The sequence below is a fragment of the Crotalus tigris genome, unplaced genomic scaffold (assembly GCF_016545835.1).
Source record: "Crotalus tigris isolate CLP2741 ecotype Arizona unplaced genomic scaffold, ASM1654583v1 scf7180000017546.9332058, whole genome shotgun sequence".
In the NCBI taxonomy this organism is placed as follows: domain Eukaryota; kingdom Metazoa; phylum Chordata; class Lepidosauria; order Squamata; family Viperidae; genus Crotalus; species Crotalus tigris.
This window is the reverse complement of record NW_024096465.1, coordinates 3679834-3697470: the sequence shown is the minus strand read 5'-3', so window position 1 is coordinate 3697470 and position 17637 is coordinate 3679834. Positions and strand designations below refer to the sequence as shown.

At 40.9% G+C, this 17637-nt stretch overlaps 1 protein-coding gene across 2 annotated transcripts in view; it reads right to left on the bottom strand.

Annotated features, from left to right (window-relative positions):
- Positions 1-14775, bottom strand: part of PDE7A (phosphodiesterase 7A) — a 47160-nt gene extending 32385 nt beyond the window's left edge. Inside the window, exons 1-2 of one of the 2 annotated variants that reach the window (XM_039335463.1) lie at positions 14185-14775; positions 9324-9384 (exon numbers count right to left, since the gene is read on the bottom strand). In XM_039335463.1, the coding sequence (XP_039191397.1) occupies positions 9324-9384; positions 14185-14322 (199 nt within the window). In that variant the 5' untranslated portion in view covers positions 14323-14775. The remainder of the gene's footprint in view (positions 1-9323; positions 9385-14184) is intronic. The other variant, XM_039335472.1, reaches the window with a different exon arrangement.
- Between the last annotated feature and the right edge of the window lie 2862 nt (positions 14776-17637).

Here is a 17637-nt window from a genome sequence, read left to right as displayed (position 1 = left end):
CAAATTGTGTTGGGTACTAACCCCCTATCCAGGCCTTCCGCTAGGTAGTCTAAGATATCTGGGATAGAGATGTTGCATGGTTCTAGTTGTTGCCTGTTGCACCAACGGCAATAATTTTTCCAAGTGGAATCATAGATTCTGTTAGTTGTAGGCATTCTAATGACTCTTTGTGAGAAGTTGTCTCTCTTTAGGAGACTCCACTCAAGCGCCAGGCAGTCAATTGGAGCCACTGTGAGTCTGGATGTAGCAGGGATCCCTGGCTGAAGGAAATTTGGTCGTGTGGAATCCTCCACGGTGGAGATGTAGATAGGTTTACGAGATTAGCAAACCACGGCGGTCTTGGCCAGTGCGGTGCAATGAGTATTACCTCTGCTTGCTCCTGCAATATCTTCCTGATGGTTGCTCGTATCAAAGGAAGAGGTGGGAATGCATACAGCAGTCCTTTCGCCCAGTGGCCTCAAAGTACATCCACTCTCTCTGCTCCTGGTGTCGGAAAACGAGACAAGAACCTCGGAAGCTGAGTATTCTTTGGGCTGGCAAACAGGTCTAACACTGGATGGCCGAATCTCTCTGCTGCCTCTCTGAAGAGAGCAGGGTGCAGGCTCCACTCTGAGTGATCTATCGTTGTCCTGCTCAAGAAGTCTGCCTGGCGATTGGCTTCTCCTGAGATGTGCTCAGCCTTGATGGAGGCTGACTGTTTTCTGCCCAGGTTCCCAGCGCTTGTGCTTCGTTCATGAGGGCCCTGAATCGAGTGCCTCCTTGTCGGTTGACATGCGCTTTGGCCACGTTGTCTGTGAGTATGAGCACGTGTCAATGCGCCACTGTGCTGTGGAAGTGACGGAGAGCCAGGTGTATGGCTCTGAGTTCTAGCCAGTTTATGTTGTGCTTTAGGTCTTTCTTTGACCATTGACCCTGTGCTAGCTGTGATTGCAAGTGCGCTCCCCAACCGAATAGGCTGGCATCCGTTGTAAGGGTGACTCGGTTGACTTCCCTGAACAAGTGTCCCTTCCCCATCGCTGGGGAGGACTACCACTACAATGACCTCAGGACCTTTGGTGGCACCTTCACTCTTTGGTTTGAGGAGCCTATCCCCACTCTTTGAAACGGAAGTAGGAACCACTGGAGCTCTCTGGAGTGTAGCCTTGCCCAAGGTACGATTGCGAGGCATGACACCATCTTTCCTAGCAGCTGTGAGAGTGTAGCCAGTGTTGAGGACCGTTTCCTTTGGATGAGCCTGACCAGGGTTCAAATGCTGCATTGACGGTCCTGAGAGAAATGGACTGTGCACTTTTGTGTGTCTATGACTGCTCCCAGATGAAGAAGACGGTTTGAGGGAACGGTCTGACTCTTCCAAAAGTTTACTGAGAACCCGTGGTCTTGAAGGGTTTTCAGAGTCAGTGCCGGGTCTGACTGTGCTGTCTGGACCGATGAGGAATGGATGACAATGTCGTCCAGATAGCATTGGATGCGCACCGGAATTGTTCTCAAGTGCGCGGCGATTCACAAATTGACCCTGGGAGCTGAAGAAAGTCCAGAAGATAGGGCCCTGTATTGGAAGTGTTGACCTGTGTGGTAGAACCTGAGGAACCTCCGGTGGTCCGGAAGTATGGGAATGTGAAGTTAGGCCTCCGTCAGATCTATGGATGTCAGAAGGTCCTCCTTCCTGATGCTTGCTAATATCGAGCAAAGGGTTTGCATTTTGAATTTTTTGTACTCCAGGTGTCTGTTCAGAATCTTTAGGTCTAGTATTGCTCTCCACCACCCCCTGAATTTTTGGGGACTATGAATAGTATGGAATAGAATCCTTGTCCCCACTGATCTCTTTCTACCGGTTCTATAGCCTGAATGTCCAGGAGGTGTTGGATGGCCTCCTTGGTGAGGTTCTTCTTGATCAGATCTTTTGGAGATGGGCAAGGAATGAACCGGTTCAGGGGTGTTGAGAGGAATTCTAGGGATAGACCGAATCTGATGATATTTAGGACCCAGAGGTCCGTGGTGGTGGCTTGCCATTTGTGGGCAAAAAGGGCTAGCCGGCCACCAATGGGGAGGCCCTGGGCTGTCACTTGTATCTGCGGTAGGGATGCTCCCCAGCTCCTCAAAAGGGCCGCCTTGCTTGGGCCTGTTGTTTGAACCTGTCCCTATTATTGTTTCTCTCACCTTGACGGTCCGATCTGGGCTGATAGGGACGGGAAAAGGTCCTGATCCGTGCCTGCATCAGGTCGGAAGGCCAGTCTGCGGGAAAGGAGGGAGCTCTCCTCTCCGTCCTCTTTGTCAGGTGGGCCAGGATCTTGCATTTGTCCTTATTTTCAATTAGAAAAGGTTCAAGTGCCACACCAAAGAGCCAGCCACCCTTATAGGGTGCCACCGCTAAACACCACTTTGCCTTCATGTCCACTCTCCAATGCTCGAGCCACAGCAATCTGCGTGCACCAGTGTTGTACACTATTGCTGTGGCAGAGAAATTGGTTGCATGTAAGGAGGAATCTGACATGAGCTCCGCTGCCGCCACTAACCTTAAATTCTGGTGAATTTTCTCCTCCACCGGGGAAATACTTGACTGGAATTGGCGCAGCCAAAGAAGAGATGTCCTGGCGAAAAAGGACGTAGGGATCCCTGCCTTGATTGCCCATGCCGAGGCCTGGTGTGCCCTGCAGAAGATGAGGTCCATCTTCCTGTCTTCTGATTTCAGGGCCTCCGCTGCATCCCCGGCTATCAGGGATGGAGAAAAGAGGGTTGTTCATCTATTGTTGGCACTTCTATTATCTCTGATAGTGCCGGATCTATGTTGAACATTTTCTTGTCTGCCCCCCACCCATTGGGAGGAAGGAACCCAGTGCCCCCATGTTGTTCTGAACAGAATCAAAGAAGAGAGGTGGGCAGGGAACAAAGTGTTGAGTATAGGTGGGCTGTGAAAACACTTTGTTGTTTGTGACCTTACTAGTTGAGGGATTGGTGGAGATTCCTTTCTACAGAATCGGGGGCCTCTCGATATTTGCAGTGCCGCTGGCCTTATGAAGCAGCGTCTTGAATAAGGACGGATTAAACAGGCCCACAAATGGAGGAGGATCTGGAGATACATCCTCTTCGTCAGACAGTCTCTGATCCATCAGCTCATGGTCCTCCGCAGGAGACCTCCTGCCTCTGGAAGACCTAGAGGAGGAAATAGAGTCTTGGTACACAGAGGCCTCCTCTTGAGAAAAGCGGGAGCTGCCCCTAGAGGCCACAGACCTTGTTCTAAAACAATGGTGTCTTGAGGAGGTCATGACCTGTGCAACAGCCTGAGATATCATGGATTGAAGGTGTTCTGAAGACATTGCTCCATGATTATCTGAGCGACGGGTGCCTGCTTCTGAACCCAGATCTCCAGGCCCCTCACTTAGGGGAGAGCCATTCCCCTGTTCCGTATCAGCCTCTGTTTCCAAAGGTTCCTGGCTGGCCTTCCTTGTGCCAAAAATTTCCTCCTCCCTGTAGTTGGGTGGCTCTAATTCGTCTTCAGTGGAGATTTGCCTCCTTTTGGCTTGGGAGAATTGTCTCTCTAGAGCCTGGTGACGTCGCTTAGCCCCCCCCCCCCATCCACTGCTTTGGAAGGCCTTTTGGCCAATATTGCCTTGGCCTTGATCTTCCCAGCCACCTCCTGTTTGGATGATCTCTGTCTTTTATAAGCAGGGGGGCTGGTGGTGGCAGGATCCTGCGCTGTTTGAACTGTGCTGGTATCTGCCATTCTTAACTGGAAAGATTTACAATTCCGGTCTGGTTCAGGGTAATTGCGAGCTGATCTATGTCTTGTGCTCTTCAATTATTACTATTATTATTACTATTTTTATTTTATCTTATATTATTATTATTATTATTATTATTATTATTATTATTATTATTATTATTATTATTATTATTCCTATGTGGCTAGGAAGAAGGGTTGAGCTTGGGTGGAGTTGAGGTTTTTATTGGCCGAACTCAATCTCTCTTGTGCCTCCCTCAGCTGGATTTCCTGCAGGCTACCAAAGAAAAAACAACTGCACTTGTATTCGGTTGGAATACGGTCTGTGTGAGCTGCAATGAAGCCAAGGAGCTGCAAGGAAACTCTGGGAGGAAGCTGCGGAGTCTAAAAGCCCTCCATCGACCAGCTAATTCTCAGCTTCAGGCAATGGAAACAGGAGGAGCCTTGGAGGTCTTTAGCTGATTTAGGGGAAGAGCCTTCGAAAGCTGTGATATTCTTCTGCAGCTCACCAGCATCGTGTGTGTCCTATTGTCCCCACGCAGCTCTCCAGCTTCCGTATGATCCGCGGGAGGTTTAAATTGCCCACTGATCAGCTGTGCTAATGAATTCCGAATTTGCTTTGGCTATCCTGGCTAGCCCTGTGGGAGGATTGGGTTGGGAGGGGAAAAGGAGATTGTCTCTCCCTTTGTTCAGGGTCACACTTGGTGACCGGAAAATGGCATCCTGTTCCTTGTTTGTCTGGCGATCGGCTGGGCTCAGGCCAGCCTCGTGGTTGTGCTGCGACCTGCAGCAGAAAGGGCTCAAACAAACGGCCGTTCGTTCTTTGGAGTCCCCCCCCCGGATTGACCAAAATATCAGAAATATACGACTTAAAGAAGAATCACTTCAGGAGTCAAGAATTCAGTCTAATTGGGCTCAAGACTAGTCGAGACTGGGGCAGGGACGTCCCAGGAGGAGAGGCAGAGCAGAAGACGAAGTTAACCCATTGGTGGATTCTCCACTCGTCACGCTGGAGAAATACCATGATTTAATACCACGATTCACATACCATGATTTGAGATATAATTTCCATTCTTTGAAATTTCTTCCCAGCAATAGTTAAGATAAATAACACACTGTTATAATTTGTATAATTTCCTGAACCTTGGAATCATATACTGGAGGAGTGGGGCCAGGACAGGATCTAAATTTATTACATTTATATTTAAATATAGTTAAAACACAATTATGCATTAACTTTTCTCCAACAGGTTACAAATATTATTTGGTAACAACTTTCAGAAGTCTCTTGGACACATTTAGACTTTGGGAAGAGCACATGTAGCCCTGGGCCTCAAGTTATACACTCCTGGATGAACATAAATTCATCTATTAATAATAAAAATAATTTGAAAAGTCAAGACTTAGTTTTAAACTTTTTTTAAATGCTTTCTTAGTTTTATAGTTATGGGATTAATTTAGAATGTAAGATTTCTTTCTATGTATTTTGAGCTTTCAGAAAGCATTTGACCAAATAACAGAATAAAAGAGTTGGAAGGGACCTTGGGGGTCTTCTGGTCCAACACCCTGCTCAAGCAGGAAACCCTATAAAATAAAAAGGAGCAGAAAGCAGAAATGATTAAAGAATTATGCTTTGCCCAATGTTTCAGTGAACATCTTCCTCAGGGGATATTAAGCTTAACAAATGCAGAATAAAATCAGTATGATGGCAATGCCAACATGATAACATTCCTTTTTAAAAAGATTAGGCTCAATGTGAACAGAACACACAATATTTCTTTTCAAAGGGATTCTTTGCAATTATGATGAATAGATAAGTACTTTAAAACCTTATCACTTTTATCTGCTTTTGATACACTGGTATTTTCCCTGAGAAAAACATTCATCATAATATGTTGGGCACCTTGCTTTATTTAACTGAATCAATAATAGTTCTATCAGTTTCAGGTGTATTGCTATTTTTTCTCTAATTTAAATATTCCACATTCAAATATTGTACAAAATTATATCCAATAACTACTGTGGCCACTTGTCAACAAAATGGACCCAGTTGCTAAAATGCATTCCTTTCCCCATTATGTAAGATGGTATGCAAAATGCAGTGGGAGATTCTTGAATATAATCAGTCATTTGTATTCTATATAGAACTAAAAAAAAAAAATTCAAGATCCATTCCTGATTTCACTCCTTGAATCCTTTCTGAAAAGAGATTATTGACTAAACAAAACCTTAATTTAGCAGCATTTTATAAATCATACTGGTTTTCTGCTGACAACAGAGTAAGCAAGTTGCAATATCTCAAAACAAAGATAAAATGAAACAAAGAATGTTACTAACAATCCACTCTTTTGCTAGTTGCATGAATTGGGTATATTGGATGGAAAAATGAAATTATACCAATAGACTTTTCCAATACTGTCATAATTGTTTTGTTATCAATGCAGAATTATGTATACTGATTTAAGGTAGGAATTCATGATAACCCAGGATTTCAAAAAAACCTTTATGGCCCAGATTATCTAAACATCAATAGCCATAAATAATAGCTATCTTGCTAATGAATAAGCAGAAAAATAAGAGCTCCTTACTTTACTGCTTTTTCAGCAGTAGCTGAGAGTTCAGATTGACTCTCAACTCGTATATATAAATCTCACAGAGGAAAGTGTAATTCCATCCAAAGCCAAAGATAAAAACATCCCTTGTGGGGGGGAAGGCAAATAATCGCAGCCAGTCAGGGTTCTGTCATGGTTGTCTATTTCTCTCATTCAGATCTAAACAGCCTCCAGAGGCCATTGACCGTTTCACAGCCCAAGGGTGAGATATACAAGTCGGTATCCTCAGCATACTGATTGATGATACTGGATTCCACACTGATTGTGAATGTCACCCAACAGATTCATGTAGGTCAGGGGTGTCAAGCCAATAGCAACATGGACCAAATGATGACGTATCGTTTGTTTTTTGCCTTGGCGGTGCCGGGGTGGGCATGGCCTGCTCAGGCGAGATGCAGCCCATGGGCCGTACATTTGGCATGCCTGATGTAGGTGTTAAAAAGGGGGAGTGAGAATCTTTAGGCACCATGTACTAAGGGGCTCTAGATGTAATCTCTCTCCCCACTGTCAATACCAATTAGGACTAATCACTGAAGAAGGAGGCAAGCCACTGCAACATCGCATTTCCAACTTCTAGCTTCTACAACCAGTCAAAAGAATATCAATGGTACTGAAAATAGCTGAGATATCAAGAAGCACAAGGATGGACATACCATCCCCATCCCATCTTCACCAAAAGTCATCAAGAGGTGTGACCAATGCTATTTCAGTGCTGTATCCTAGCCTGGAGTGGGTCCAAATAACATGCTTCCTCCAAGCCCCTTTACAAGAACTATCCAACCACTTTTTCAGCAACCTACATTATAAAGCGAAGGTTAAGAAACTGGACAATAACTATCCAGAGGAAAATAATCCAGCAATGGTCTCTTTTAAAAGGGCTGTACTACCTCCTTCTTCAAGCCAGAAGGATCATCCTCTCCTCAAAGATGGCAATACCACCACATGGACCCAAACAAATGACTCAGGACACTGGACCTAGCAAATAAGTGACCAAATTCACAGTCCAGTGAAAGTTGTCAATCTCACTGGGAGTCACAGAATCAATTTCAATACAGATAAAGTCATAAGGCTGTACTTAAACAACTCAATCAGATTTTCTCACAGTCCAAATCTATGTGAATTTACCTACCAGATAGCATGAATATTCAGCTCTATAGCATTATTAAACTGGAATTTTATATGGATTCATATCTGATTTGTATCTTACAAGTCTTCGCATTGAGAACAGTCTGTTGAACTGTGACTCAACTGAAATCTGGAGGGCGTGAGTGCAGTCACCATGCCTCTGGCATTACTGACTATATTATCTTTTATCTCACTCATTTTGGTAATTGCACTGTTATTTTTTCTGAACAATCAGAAGGTATCTTCTAACAATCATAATGTTAATTCTAAAAACCTGGGTTCAAAACTATTACTTTTGGTTTTTCATAATGGTCCCAGATAAACTGTATGTCTGTACTGAAACACTCAGATTTGGAAATTAGATAAGCTTACCAATGGTATAGAGCAGAAGTGTCAAACATGTGACGTGCCGCGACATATCACGACTTTTTTGCTACTGCCGGCATTGGGATAGGCGCAGTTTCACTGTGATGCATCTGGCCCATGGTGGGCAGTTTGACACTCCTGGTGTAGAGCTGGTTTCATTTTAAGTTTCACTTTCATGGAAGGACCAGGTGAACAGAGAGTAATGACTTTGGATTTGTTGCTTTATCTAGCAAAGTGCTGGAAATGCTTTTTAAGCAACTAAGGCTTGTTAATATAAATGAAACAATGAAAATAAATATTTTGCTAGTGTTGCCAAATGCCAACAAATACCACAAAAGGAATTTTAAAGCAAGCAGGGAGGTTAGTAGCTGTGGTACAGCAACAAACAAGGATGAATGAAATTTGCCAAATTAGTCTGAGCTTGTCTGTATAATAAACAATAACAATTAGGTAAATACCAGAAAGGAAATCTAGAATTAATCTATTGTAATTATTTTTAAGGAATCATTTACTTTCAATTCCCATATTCAACAGGATTGCAATTCTTTTTTTATCTGGGGATGCACAGAGATTCTACTATGATTGACCAGGTACTAAAGTAGAATTCATAGATATATCATCCAACACTTACTGTCTGCTGATTGTTCAATACTAACAACTGAGCTTACTTTAGGGTTCAGTGCTCTAAAAGCCACCAACACATTTCTGTAAAATTTATAACAATGAATAACCTAAACCAGGGGTAGGCAGCCTTGGCTGGTTCAGGAATTCTGGGTATTGAAGTCCACAAGTCATAAAAGAGTCAAAGTTGCTACCCCTGACCTAAACAGAAGTTACTATAAGGGTTCAACAAATAAATCACTGATTATGATGTATTTCTTATGTCTGTGGAACTAATATGAATAATTTAAAATAAAAATTCCTTCCACATCTTTTTCTCTGTGTTGAAGTTGCACTATTTCAAAACTGCTAGCACACAACAATATTTAGTTTACAACTTAAACTGAAACTCATTCCTATACAAATATTTATTCATGAATCATTCCAACTATCTTTAAACATAACAAATTCTTAATCTTATATGTATTCATCATTTGCTGTAATCTCTACATGTTCAACACAAGAACTATAACTACAAGAGCTAACCTTTAACACAGGTAAAGGACATTAAAAATAAATATATGTATACAATTTATACATAAATGTAAATGCATGACACCACTATCATATATTTAATATCTGGCATGTTCTTTAGTAGTTCTCTTATATATTTGCATCTTCACTCCCATATTTTCTTCACACTGAAATCTGAATTACAGGACAGCCCATATCTTCCTTTTTTGAAATCATCTTCAAATGTATTTTTAATGTCTGATACCAAATTAAATGTAAATACTTTTGAAAGCAATGGACCAAAAAGAAGCAAAAAGTTATTAAAATGCATTCTGCATATTGTCTATTTGACAGATAGAACTGATATCTCAATAAACAACCACACTTACCTAGCATGCGAATGTACAATGCAGTTTGATCAGAACTGTCATAGGAAATTGCTCCACGTCTCTGAAAATTAAAAATATATGTTATTTCTATTTTTTAAAAGTTTCTTAATTTCTCATATTATTTAGCAACCATTATAAATAAATGCTCCAGTAAAGGACAAAAGTTCAAACTTCAATCATGTTTAATAAAACTAACCCTGGATGGCATACTTTTCCTCACACTCCATTTTAACTCTCTAAAATCAATTATAAAATGATGCTTCTTGGTTATAAAGCCAATGGCATATATTTTGGCTACATCCAATCATAGTTTACAGTGAGCTTACTAGTCAATCTCTTCACAGAAGAAACAATTCATTCATGGGATTTTAACTGCTAAACTTACTAAAACGGTTCCTATCCCTCACTAGAACTAGTTCTTCCTATATCCCGACTCCCCCAATGGCTGTGTATTAGTAAGACTCTTCTGTGATAATTATTCTAATAATTCAAGATTGAGAACCTCTATTTTAGGCAGTAAAACTAACTACCTTTTGCGAGTAGAGTTGAAAAAGAGAGCAGAATAATAACAGTAATCCCCAATGGGGATAAGAATGGTAGATGGTAGATGTAAGGAAGGCCAACACTCCAGTATCAAATGTGAAGAAAGGTACTAATAAACCATTTCTGTATTATTACCAAGACAAGTGCATTAAAATATGTGTAATATTAATTGAGCATGAGTGCCAGATAATAAGACACTTCCCAGTCAGAAAGCACCATTCTTTTTATAACAGATGAACAGATCTGGAAGCAGTGACATGACCATGTCAAAGTCATAAGAGTGTCTGATAATTGACAATACCACTATTGAAAAAAAAGCTCAGTACTTTCTGAGGATATATACAATCAAAACAGGAAAGTGAAGAAGACATGAAACTGAAAAAGCTTGACTAAACAGCAGTTGTATACAAAAGTTTAGACACCCTATCAAATTATGTATTTCAATAAATCCCTAAACAAAATGAAGCTGACACAATCTGTATATGGTACAAAGTTAGTGACAACATATTTATGCCATGTTTCTGTATATTCCAATGTATGTTTACCAGGTATGTGCAACTGTTTGCAAATTCATAAGAAGACAGTAGTGAATATGGCAGGTGCAAAAGAGACCCCTTCAGTATTCTGCAATACTATGTAGTTTTCATCAACTCAAAAATCTCTACTATCGGAAACTGAAAATGGCTTTCTGAGGCAACAAGACGTATAGCTGCATATACAGGTTTAAATCCAGACTTCCTGCCCACATTTTATAAACCATCAGCCACTTTAAAAGGATTATTTAGATGATGTAAGAAACAGATTTTCTGATGGCCCCTGAAGAAAAAGGATGGATTGAAAAAGTAAGATTTAGAGAACAAAAAATATATATAGTAGCTAAAACTTTTCACATATCCTGAAAAATTTAAGTCTCCGTAACATTTGTTCAGAGATATATAAAATATTTTGAGTTCAAAGTACTCTGTTCAAATTCAAATCAGGCTGTTTTGAACTTATGGGTAGAGTTCCCTTATTGTTTCAAGTTCAGAACAAGTTGCTCATTAAAGTGCACTGAAACATAGAAGAGAAAAACAAAAGATAATTTATGTACCCGTAGGTAAGACATCAATCAAAATATCTTCAACTGAGTCAATATTACCATCTATTTATATTTTTATAAAATAACTTGGATGTACTTTTTGTAAGGATGTTGACCCTTAGAATTTATTAACTAGAGAATTAATGGGCTTTCTAGAAGGGATTTTACACTCTCATTTATGTTTTTGGTATTCTGTAAGGGAACAAATTAGATAATGTTAATAATGTTAATACAGTATCTGTTTTTTAAAAGAAATTGGATCTCCCCCCTGCTTCGGGTTACCTTTGAAGAGCATTTGGAAGCTACAGGTGGTACAAAATGCAGCCACACAGACAGTTCTAGGGGCTCTTAGGGCAGCCCACTGTAACCTTTAGCTGTTGCATAAGTTGCACAGTCTGCTTTCATGTCCAATTCAGTGTGTTGCTTTATGACCTTAAAGCCCTTTATTGCATGAGTCCAGGCTATCTGAGCAACGCAATGGGATTGGCCCAGTCACTTGTTCCTGCAGAAGGGATATGGTGCGAACCTTGTCAGTCAAGGAATTCTAGCTGGCAGCATCCAGGAGAAAGGCCTTTTCTGCCAAGGCTTCCACCCTCTGGAACATCATGCCCCTCAAATTAAGATGTGCCCCCACTCCCTTGATCTTTCATAAGAACCTCAAAACCTGGCTGTGCCAACTGATCTGGGCCCCAATAGGGGCATTCCATGCTGGAGGTGGTTATTGGCCTAAGAAGATCACACTGCCACATCATGGTATTCTGGGTTTTTAACTTATTTAGTCTCTTATTTAATTTTTAATGTTTTGTACCTTTGCTTTTATGATGTTTGTAAGCCATACAGAGTCACCTGACAGTGATATGGGTGGCATATAAATTTAATAAATAAGAAAAGCTAATTATAAATGTATTTACTGTCATTGACAGACTTGTTAAGTCTTTCAGTATTTTCTGTGAATTGCTCTACTTAAAAGTTGCACTAATATGGTTGTAACTAAATATTGTAAGAAACAACTTAGCATCTCAATATCTGAAATAAAATATGCTCTTTTATACATTTCATTATTAATAAGTTTATCCAAATGGTTTGTTCTTAAGAACGGTCATTTTGTATAAACACAATCTTATTTTTTACTGATACTGAGACTTCATAACTAGTATTAAATATTCACTATAATTGTGGAAAGAAAATATTAAATTAACTGTAAATTGTAAATTCCTTGTAAGCATTACTAATGTTTGCAAAAGAAATAGCAATGCCTACAATCATTTAATTTATAAGGTGTCAACAATTGTAAACAAAAGCTATCAATCTTCCTTTCAAAGTTAATACCATTCTGCATAGCATTTCCTATTGATATCATAGCATATGATTTATAGAATAGCTAAACTGCTAAGCAATAAACATACAAAGACCTTTTTCTTGTATGCATTTTCTGTTCCCAAAGAATATAATTAATTAACAGAACATGAATTCCACCATCAGCCAACTTAATTATGTTAACTACTCAGGTAACCAAATGCATAAGAATCAATTGGAGGTAATTTCTACTATTACATAAAAGTAGAACTTTGATCCAAAGTCCCTTGCTTCAAATCAGTTTTTACTAAATCAGTTCAAATGTAAGCATATTTAATGTCTAAGATTAAAGGATATTATCGCCTAAAGTCCCAGGGCTAATACATTAATCTCAATTCAAGAATATCGTGGGATGGCTCAAAAACTGCAGCTTTGTTTTGTTATGGATGACTCCATCATCACACAAACAAAAGTCTACATGTCTAAAGGGCTATTTTCTATACACCAAACACCCCACATCTTCCTATCCTCAGATTCTGAGGATACATGGCAGGACTATTTTAGTCAGCACTCTTTCAATACACCATTGACATTAAATTCCACCTATGCTCCTCTGAATAATTTGCAATTTTGTATTTCACATAAATTTGGAGTCAATATAGTTTAGTTTTATCTGTGATATTTCTTTAGAACCAATCCTAATAAATTTAAGTTTGACTCTCTTCAAACTAATTTTTTATAATCCACATTCTGTAGCATATTTTGTTGTGCTATTAAACTAAAAAAGAAACCAAAGAATAACTGATTTCCTTTTCATTTGCAATAGTATTAGCCAGGGCTATTTCAAAATTTGAAAGGGACCTACACCCTTAGATGTTTGAATAAAATTGTGATTCGTCCAAGTACATGGAATGCTACAAAAAGAAAGCAAATACATAGCTCTAATTCTGGGCAAATGCCTTAAGATTCAGAGATTTGTTATCATTCATAGGGAAATCTCAGCAGACTGCATCAGGGCAATAACAGATGGGTAACCCAATCCTCAAAACATTTGAAAAGCGCCAAAAATGGCAACAGAATCTATTTTTTCACATTTCACCACCTACCTACATTTGTTATGGTTAAGTTTATTACTGGTATCATTCACATTGGACTCATAGTATATTTACTTTAAAAACCTATAAAAGACATATTTAAACTGCCTGAAAAAGGCACAACAAAAATATATGACAATCTTTTGCAAAATATTTTAAAGGATGAGCATGATTCAGCTGAAGTGAAGCAAAAGACTCCTCTAAAATCTGAAGCGTTTATAATAGCTTCATTATATCCTAGTAACTCTCATAACTACTACCGGTATAAATATTAAGGAGAAAAAGACTGAACGCTTCTAAAGGTATCACCTCAACTACCTACCAAATAAACAATTTCATTCTCTCCTCCTTTCTAGCCTTATGATCAGGATAAAATTACACTGTCTTGCTCGTTTGGGGGAGAAAAATCAACAAAAACTCATTAAAGGCAATCTTGATGATCTACAGCATTACTACCCAGCTACAGGTGACAAAACAGCAAGAGTTAACAAAAATAAAACGGGAGACGAGCAGAGCCCGATAAAGGGCAATTCCCAGAGTCAAGCTGTGCTTTGGTGCGTCTTTTTCGCGTGTTCCGAGATTGCCTGCCTGAGCCGCTAACTGAAAACCTCATCTGCAAGCTATCTGGCCTAATCTTCCTCCCTCCCGCTTTTGTTCCTCCTCGCCTGACTAAACAGTGCTAGAGGACTTGAAACCTTGCACGTTGGAGTCTCCGATTTTTTTTAAAAGCAATCCCTTTTCCCCCTCGGGGTCCCGCACGGATATTCTTGTTTCTCTGCCCCTCCTTCCAAGATCGCTCCCGAGGGCCGCTTCCCACCTTCACATCGAGGGAAAGCGAGAGGGGCCTCACCTGAGAAAGCTGCCTGGGGTTGGGGCAGCCGAAAAGAGCGGAACTGGAGCTGAAGCTGATGGCCCCCCGGCGACTGAGGACATGCTGCGGGACCGGCCTGTCCAGAGGCAGCACCGGCAGTTGATAGCATACTTCCATTGAAACGGTGGCTGCACTACCGCCGCCACCACCACCTCGTCTTCTGGGGTGCCAATCAAAGCCAGGCCCGGCTCCGGGATCAAGGCAGGGCCCGGCTCACCGCTTTCACCTGCCCCACGCACGCACACCCGGGCAACGCTAGAAAGACTTCTTTCTACCGTTCGGGAAGGGCTCGGCGAGCTTTGCGCAGGAGAAGCGGAGAGGCAGCCTAGATGATCCAGAAGAAACCAACATCAAGCTCCCGGCTCGAAAAGCGAATCCCCCGGTCAGCTCCGCAACCGGGACGGCGGCATTGCCGCCGCTAGTTCAGGTCGTAGCGGGCGGGCCCGGCGGCTGCTGTAACTGCGGCAAGTCCCGGCCTGATTTGGAGGAGACACAACTCGGCTGCGGCAACGCCGCTATTGTCCAGCACGAGGCGCGGCCCCGCGCACGAGGGGCGGGGCCAGGTGCTGGCTGGAGAGTGATGGCGGTAGTGGCGCCGGAAGCTAACGGGGGGGGGGGTGTTGCGCGTTCAGCAACCCGTCCTCCTCGCCCACACTGAGCACGTTCTCCTCCCTTGTTGTCACGCGAGCGCACGCCTCTAAAGAGGAAACCTCGTCCTGGAATGAGCTGCGGGCGCGACTATCCCCGGCGGGAACGTCTTACGCCGTGACGTCATGATCCTTCCTGATGCCCCTTTGTTTTTGTTTGTTTAACTCTTTTCGCTTGCCAGTTTTATTTTTGTTTTCTTCGGGTAGTTGTGTAAAGTGCCCAATCTATCTCCACTAGGTTGTGAGGTCTGTTGTTTCTCTGTATTTTTAGATAAGGGCAAAGGACATGGTGTACAAAGCAGTGTTCCAATATCTCAGGGGCTGCCACAAAGAAGAGGGAGTCAAGCTATTTTCCAAAGCGCCTGAAGGCAGGACAAGGAGCAACGGGTGGAAACTAACCAAAGAGAGAAGCAACCTAGAACTAAGGAGAAACTTCCCAACAGTTAGAACAATTAACCAATGGAACAACCTGCCTCCAGAAGTAGTGAATGTGCCAACACTGGAAGTTTTTAAGAAGAAACTGGACAGCCATTTGTCTGAAATGGTATAGGGTTTCCCGCCTGAGCAGGGGGTTGGACTAGATGACCTCCAAGGTCCCTTCCAACTTTATCATTATTATTATTATTAAAGTGTTTGAAGCCTTCATAAAATTCTTATGTTCAGACCTTGACCTTAAACCACCTCTGCCTCTCTGAATAAGTCGTTCAAGTTACTTCCTTCTTGTCCCCTAACCTGTCCTAGCATGTGTTTGTCTTTAACTGCCCTGTTTTGCAGCTATGATGTTAGAAACTCAATGTATACTAAGTTGTGGGTGACGTGATAAAAGGATTGATTGACTCATTTATTCACTTACGGTTTGTGGTTACAAATTTTTTAATACGGTTTTGGTAACCTACAAAACCTGTTTGGTTAAAAAAAGGATTAGCGTTAGGAAAGGTGTTGTAAGCTACATAAAATAATGCTCCACAGTAATACTAGCTACAGGTGTTAAAACTGATAATCTGCATACAGTTTTGCATAGAAAAATGTAAGCCTCTTGGGAAAAAACTGCATTACCTCTGAGTTCTTTTGTTATGTAGGAAGACAGGACCCCCCCTCCCCGAGAAAGAAATATTTTGGGAGATATTAAAAAAAGCAGAATATATTTCCCCAATGGAGTAATAGAAAATCTTAGGCAGAAACCCACCCACCCTCAAGTCTCTCTGCCCCAAGCAGAAACCAGCTCTGTAGAAATGCAGATTTGATAATCCTTTCTTAAAGACTGGAGGAGGAAGCTTAGAGCTGATGGAATTAGAAAGATAAAGATCCCTAGAACCAACAACCCCTCACTGAACCTCAGGTCAAAGTTCATGCCACAGGAACAACTCCAAACACAAAAGCCCATGAAGGTATAAAAACCCACCACTCCCAGCTCCATGTGGTCAGCCACCCCAGAAACATGCTGCTGTCGCTGAAGTTTCTGCAACTAAATAAACAAGAACCTTCTTTCTAAAGCAGTCTCCATTTTGTTTATTCCCAGCTTGAACTGGACCCTGATGAAGATTTTTCTTTCAACAGCTACATGGAAAGTAAATGCAGCCATACGGCCTTAAGGGAAATGATGCAGCTATACCCTGCACTATTGATATAAGATACTAGCACTCAGCCTTTCTCTGGCTACTCTTAGTTGATAATATCTCAAACAGTGGTTTCCTTGTACTTCCTTAACAACTTGCGGGTTACATGAACTAACCCTGACCTCAAAGACTAAAGTAACCTTTGATGTACAGAAAGATATCATTGATGAATTCACAAGTCTATGCCAGTAAATAAAATGTCAATAAATAAATACTGCAAGGCCTGTGTCCCTTCCATACCCAAGGTTTTAATTTCCCCATTATGATTTGGGGCTTTCTAGAGTTCTTTGCAAACTGAACTGATGAAGCATGAAGATGTTTCCTCCTGACGTGGGGTGAAAACTTTCCCATGGAATAAAATACCTTGTTCTGGATCCTAGGATTTGTCCACTATCTTGAGTTTTATAACTCTTTCTCTGTTCTGGAATGCTTAAAGCACATCACTTTTTGCCCTTATTGAAAAAGGAAGTGGCTTACAAAATAATTTGGATGAATCATAATTCTTCAGTGGGAACCAAATCCCAATGTAGGGTTGCAAGACTTAGTCATAATTACAGTATATTCACTGAAATCAAGTGTGACACTGAAATGAAGTCAGCATCCAGTTTACTGCATACCATTTCTCATATTGAGAATTTATTTTTTGCATTAATGTACAATATTTGACCATATATGAATAAGAAAATTGTGCTTCAGTACAAGATAAATATGAGAATGTTCTAAAATTATGTTAAAAGTATAAGCTTCTTTAGCTAGTTTCAGAAAAGACTGTACAGTAAAGAAACATTGCTGATGCACGGTAAATTATTGAGATAGCCAAAGAATATTAAAAAGAAGTTAATATGTACTACATTGAATATAGACAGGCCTTTGACTGTGTCAACTATACAAGCTGTGAGATATGCTTAAGAAAATGGGAATGCCAAAGCAATCTGGTTGTGAAGCATAGCCACAGGTCAGGTAACCACAATTTGGATGGGACATGGTTCAGCAGACTGACTCAGTCTTTTGCAAGTCAGTAAAGGAATAAGACAAGGCTGTATATCCTCTTCTTGTTTATTCAATCTAAATGCTGAATATATATTAAGAAAATATGGATTAGAAGATGAGGGTATTTTTTTAAATGGAGAAAAAATAATCAGTAATCTGCACAATGTTGATGACATTAG